At 55.7% G+C, this 5,911-nt stretch overlaps 1 protein-coding gene across 1 annotated transcript in view; it reads right to left on the reverse strand.

The window, feature by feature from the left end:
* CHTF18 (CTF18, chromosome transmission fidelity factor 18 homolog (S. cerevisiae)) overlaps positions 1-5,911 on the reverse strand; it is a gene marked incomplete at both ends in the record, with an annotated part of 10,575 nt that overhangs the window by 393 nt on the left and 4,271 nt on the right. Inside the window, 10 exons of the mRNA XM_010018699.1 lie at positions 314-371; positions 1,121-1,228; positions 2,060-2,213; positions 3,644-3,774; positions 4,223-4,372; positions 4,479-4,703; positions 4,828-4,990; positions 5,275-5,405; positions 5,666-5,764; positions 5,838-5,897. Of these exons, the coding sequence (XP_010017001.1) occupies positions 314-371; positions 1,121-1,228; positions 2,060-2,213; positions 3,644-3,774; positions 4,223-4,372; positions 4,479-4,703; positions 4,828-4,990; positions 5,275-5,405; positions 5,666-5,764; positions 5,838-5,897 (1,279 nt within the window). The remainder of the gene's footprint in view (positions 1-313; positions 372-1,120; positions 1,229-2,059; positions 2,214-3,643; positions 3,775-4,222; positions 4,373-4,478; positions 4,704-4,827; positions 4,991-5,274; positions 5,406-5,665; positions 5,765-5,837; positions 5,898-5,911) is intronic.

The following is a 5,911-nucleotide window of genomic DNA, read 5'->3' on the forward strand; positions in this document are numbered from 1 at the left end:
GGTTCAAGCCATTCCCCTTGTCCTGTCCCTACAGGCCCTTGTCCAGGTTTCCTGGAGCCCCTTTAGGCACTGGAGCTGCTCTGAGGGATCCTACAAACACTTGCAGCACCCACAACCCCGCTCCCAGCTGACCATACGCTGCCACAACCCCACAGGCACCCTCCTGCCCCCTGTGTCGGGGTCTGTTCACTCAATATTCCCTTTCCACCTCACGGATCTCCCCTGGACGCAGTGGTTGGGGACACAGCTGCTCTATGGGGTCCTGGCACTGGGAATGCAGCATCCACAACCACCGCATCCCTCTGCCACCTACCTGGGGCTGTGGTTTTCTGCTGCCGCCGAAGTGGCCGCCCGAAGAAGTCTTTCTCAGGCTGCCAAAAGAAAAGGCAGAAGGTGAGTGTGGCTCTGTCAGTGCCTGCATTTACAGATCATATTCAGAGACAGCCAAAAGGACGTGGAGTTTCCTCTGTGCACGGCTGGGTGCTGGTGAGACCATCACCCCACCCTCAGGGATGCTTCAGCTCCTTCCCCCTTCAAGCACCCAGCGCTGGATGAAGCCACCGAGCAGGAGCTGAACGCAAATCCACAGTGACATGCAAACAACATTCAAACTCGGGTGGGAAACACCAACTTTAGGGTTCATTGTGCTGAAGTGGGGTTTTACAGCCAGTCAAGGTCCTGATGCTGAGCCCATGGAGGTGGGCATAGCAGGGACCACCACTTGCTCCTCCTGGACACTACTGGGATGCCCATGGTGGGGTGCACGGCTCACTTGCGAAGAATGGTTTCCCCCGTGTTCATACCCCACACCTCAGCAGCAGCAATTCCCCCAATCCCAGAGCTTCCCCAGAGCCAAAATTCAACTGGTTTAGCCCAAAATACCCACATCTCCTTCCCCACCCCTGAAAGCTTCACAGGGCACATCCGTGATTGTCACCCAGCTCCAACTCATCCCGATGCTGTAACCCCAGCGATGACGCAGTTATGGGATGTGCGGTGCTGAGCTCTTCCATTAAAAGAAACTATACTAAATAAATACAAATACCAACAGAAAGAGGGAGTCTGCAGCAGCCCAGGAATGTGCTGGGAAGGAATGAGGCTGGAATTGCAGCCCCCTCACCTTGTTCTCCACGGCCACCCTCTGGACGATGTGCTCCAGGCGCTGCTGGTGGTTGGGGGTCACCATGTCCGTGTTCTCTCCCGCCTTGCCAAGGCTGTTCCCATGCTCCTGCAGGGAGAAGTCACGAGTGAGGGTCCTTTTGGGTATGACATTGCCCTGTCACCCATCCCACACCCCCCCTCTACTTGCTGCCGGGTTTATTGCAATATCCAAGTGACCTGCAAGGATTTTTCCATCCCTTTCTGCCTCACAGCAGCACATGGGATTAGCCCTGGCAGCGCTCTGGGTACGTGTGTGTGCTTGCAGTCCCTTTCCCTGGGACTTCACATGTAAACAAGGAGCCTTCAGAGATGCTTTTGCAGCATCTCCTTGCCCACACATCCCCTGAGAAAGCCTTTCTGCTGCAAGAAGAGGCTCTCAGAGATTAATTATCCCTGTGGCACCAGGGCAGGGCAGGCACCAGCCTCACACGAGCTGTTTCTCAGCCTTTTCCACCCGTTTCGACCTCCTCCTGCCTGCTGCTCCATGGAGGGTTTTGGCAGGGGGCAGAGTAACTCTGCTCCTCCTGGAGGCTTTGGGACTTTTGGGAGGATGGAAGTGAAGCAGAAGGGAAGATACAGGCAGGAGAGAGCAGGTCACCTCCCCCACGAACATGTAAAATCACAGCCAGACAAAGTAAAATCCCCATCTCCTCCCAGGCCAGTCCAAAGCTTTAACACACAGTGAGTGTTTCCTTCCAGAATTCCTCTAAAGAGATGAGCTCTTTGGGATCATCACCCAGCACAGACGTGCTGCCCCGAAGGCAGATGTGCAGGATGGCTGCGACCGGGGGAGTCTAATCCTGGATTTCCATTTGCAGAGCAAAAGCCACGGGCTTTGGAACGACCACATCCCCTCAGCAGCCCTAAGGACTTTATCCCTGTCAATGGCACCACAAACCCTCCCTACCTCGCCCAGGTTCCGTGCCTGCAGCAGAGCCTCCGTCCTCCTCATCTTCTCCAGCTCAATCTCCCTGGCGATGAGCTGCTTGGCCTGGTAGCTGAGCTGCCTGCGAGCTGGCAGGTCCGGGAACCGGCACACGTCCTCCACATTCCTGAATCATGGAGAGAAAACACATCAGTACTGAAGGTAACAAAGCTTTATGCAAACTGCAGCCTGATATAGGTGCAGGGAGACCTGTCACCTTCCCACCCAGGTCCCCACCAGTATGAGCCTGGCCATGGTGCCTCAGTTTCCCCATCCCTGCCCTCTCCCAGTACAACTGCGGCACTAGATGATGCCCAGTGAGTGGTGCTGGCTGTGTGGAGCTGGGATGCTGCAGGGCACCTCGGCTGAATTCAGGAGGGATTACATGCTTTTTAATCTTGGTTTTAATGCAAGAAGAGGAAATTGCAGGCGGGTCTGTGCTGAGCAGATTGCTCTGGAAACCACACAGTCACATCACAGCTTGGGCATGAGCAGCACCACAACCCTTCACATGAACCCCGAGGTGCCTGCAGGAGCTGCTTAATTGAGATACAGACATGAACAGTAATTTGGGCTCATCAGAGCAGTTTTATTCTTAACCGCTTGGTGCTCCAGCTCTGGAGTTAGGCCTGCTTCAGTACAGCAAAAGCCCAGCACCAAGCACAGCCAGCTGGGCCGGTTCCTCTGCCAGCTATAAATACTTCACATGCTATTCACATCCCATAATATTCCCCTTAAAATAAAGAGAGCTAAGTCCTGTGTTAGACAGATCTGCAGCCATTTAGAAATTAGCTGTCAAAACTGATTTAAAAAGTTCTAAAGAGGAAACACAGGGTTTGCTGTCGAGAACAGCTTGAGAGATGCTGGGATGCCACTCGCAGGTACCACCAGGATGTGACACCCCCGTGGTCCCCATCATTGCTGTGCACAGCCAGGAAATGGGCTCAGAATTCACAATAAAAGCAAAGCAAAGCAAAGCAAAGCAAAGCAAAGCAACCTGCCTGCTTGTGCCACATGGCTCCCACCATCCCACAGGTTCCCCATGGCCACAGCCTGGAGTAGGGAGGGCAAGGAAGGATGGTTCATACAGTTCATACGGCCCCTGCAGGCTTTTCCACAGGGAACAAAATAAATAATAAGGAGCTTCCCTGTAATCAGACACAGCTGCTTGATTTAACAGAGGCTAATTTCTGTAATTAACTTTGCACCAGGAAGACATCAGCGTTGCTCTTGCCTGTGGTGGGGTCTGTGTGATTCACCCAAGCCTCCAAGCGTTTATGGCTCTCTATGTACTTAAAGCCCAGGGAAGCTCAAAGCTGGCACTGTTAATATACTAATTAACTATCTGCAGTGACCTCTGTGCAGTGTGTCTGGGTTGACCTGCTCTCCCCTGATGCCACAAGCCCCCAGCAGCATCATTCCCTCTCTCCCAGCTCCGGCAGAGCCAAAGGCAGCCGCTTCCTTTCCTTTAATCCCATTACAACAAACCCAGCTCCAGCTTCAACCCAAGGGAGTTATTTTTGGTCCCTACCCTTTCTGCCCACCCTCAGGACTTACGGGTCGAGCTTGTAGATGTACTGGCCCTCGGGCAGGCGCTCCTGGTGGTAGGTGAGGTTGTAGGCCAGCATGGTGCTGATGAGGTCTGCCAGCTGCTGCTTCTCCTTCAGGCTGTAGAGCTGGGTGTTCACCTGGGGAGAGCATCACTAATCCAGATTAACTTCGAAACACAAAAATAACCCAAAGCACGGGGGTTGTCTCTGTATGAGAAAGGACAGTGAATACCCACGAGGTTCCGACCAAGTTTAGTTTCCTATCAGGGACGCTTCGCAGAGCAGGAACAGGCCCTGCTGATGGGCCCGAAGGGTAAATGCACCCAACGCAACCACACACGCAGCTGAACCTTCCAGTTGAACTGGGAGGACCTTAAGATCATCCAGCTCCAACCCCTGCCCCGGGCAGGGACACCTTCCACTAGAGCAGGTTGCTCCAAGCCCCTGTGTCCAACCTGGCCTTGAACACTGCCAGGGATGGGGCATTCACCACTTCAGGCAGCCTGTTCCAGTGCCCAAGGAAGGGGCACATCGCCCAGGCAGGGCTCCTGCCACCGCAGTGAAAGGGGACCCGTTGGGCACCCACCGGTCGGAGCTTTGGGGCGATGATGTCCAGCAGCAGACAAAGCACCTCCAAGACAAGAGACTGATGCCCCGCACGGCTGCGGGCGCTGGGCGTTATCCCTGACACCATGGACATGACGAGGTTCTGCATGTGGTTCAGCTTGGCCAGGGCCTGGGTGCAGAGAGCAGGGATGGCTCAGCCACGGCTGCCACCGCAGATGTCCCCATGGGTGACAGAGCTGGAGCCACGCTGCCACCACGGCCCTCCCTGTACCCACCTCGTGATGGCTGCTGGGGTAAGCGAGCCGAGGGATGCTGGTGGCTGCAAAGAGGAGGTGGAAAGCCACGGGCAGGAAGGGCAGGTACCGCATCAGCTGGAAGCTCTGCCCGTGCAGCACAGCCTGGCTCAGCAGGTCCGAGAAGCCCAACCACTCCAGGGCCAAGCACACGGAGCTGAAGCTGGAGTCCCGCACCTTCATGTTCAGGAAGTTCTCATACAGACCCTGGAAGGGGATGCAGGAGTAGAGAGGGATTGAGGCCAGGTGGATGATCTCATCAGAGCATCCCATTAGAGCTCCACACAACACGGCAGAGGAAGGGCCCAGCTCTCCCCCTTGGCTGCTTTACCTGGGCGAGCTTCTCCTGCTCCCCTGAGGAGATGGCGAGGTGCAGGATGTGGTGGAAGCGGTGGGAGGATGCACTGAAGCCAGCCGTCCCCCCAGGGTGTGACAGGTCCTCGTCACCCACCAGGAGCTGGGCTGGCAAAGTGGGATCCATTCCTATCCTGTGCCTGGAGGAGCCCAAAAGGAAGAGCTCAGGGTGCCACTGGGCTGAATGGAGCAGCAAGGAATACTTGGACCCTTGCAGACTGGACTGAAGGCAGTAGCCATGCCTAATTGTTGGGCACTAAAGAGAGTGGTCAAGGAGCATCTGGACATGCAAATCTGCTGCAGGGCAGACCAGCTCTCCACGACATTCCAGCTTTCTCCACCACAAGTCTTGCAAGCACATTAGGGAATACCATGAAGCAGTGTTCCCCAAGCAGACAGCAGACCTAGTAAATCCCACTTTTACCTTTGGACCTTTGGAAGCTGAAAGATCTCCTGCCAGATAGAGAACAGCCCTTTGTTTTGGTCCTTCAAGCCAATCCTCATTGTCTGCACCATCTGCACGCTCAGCTCCTTCTGGCCTCGGCTGTGCAGGAACTGCAACACAAGCAAGAGGTTGGAGGGAAAGGACACAGAGGGATGAAGGGGGGATGCCCACAACAGCAAGCTGGTGCTGGGGAAAGCTGCAGGCAGCAGCACCTCACTCCAACTCCATTTGTAGAGGAATCAAGGTTAAAAGTAAGACAAGGAACAGACCGGACCTTACAGGTATCTGCCTGGGGCACAGATTTTTCCCCTCCATCCCCATCTGAGCCCAGATGGAATCAAGACCCACAAGAACCCGTGTCCCCCGGTACCTGCAGGGTGTTTATGCAGGAGCGGATGTCGTTCTCCGTCTTCTCGCACAGCGCCAGCAGCGCGCCCGTGTCCGCCCGCATGCCCTGCCGCAGGGCGATCTGCAGGAGAAGGGGTCAGAGGGGGGCACCTGACAGCCGGGGGGGGGCAGAGGAGCCCTTGGCCATGTCCCACCTCGCAGAGCCGCTGGGCCAGCCGAGACGGTGTTGTCCGCGGGAAGATGAGCAGGAACGACTGCGCCCGCCGGG

This window comes from Nestor notabilis, unplaced genomic scaffold (assembly GCF_000696875.1).
Source record: "Nestor notabilis isolate BGI_N333 unplaced genomic scaffold, ASM69687v1 scaffold20997, whole genome shotgun sequence".
Taxonomy (NCBI): Eukaryota; Metazoa; Chordata; class Aves; order Psittaciformes; family Psittacidae; genus Nestor; species Nestor notabilis.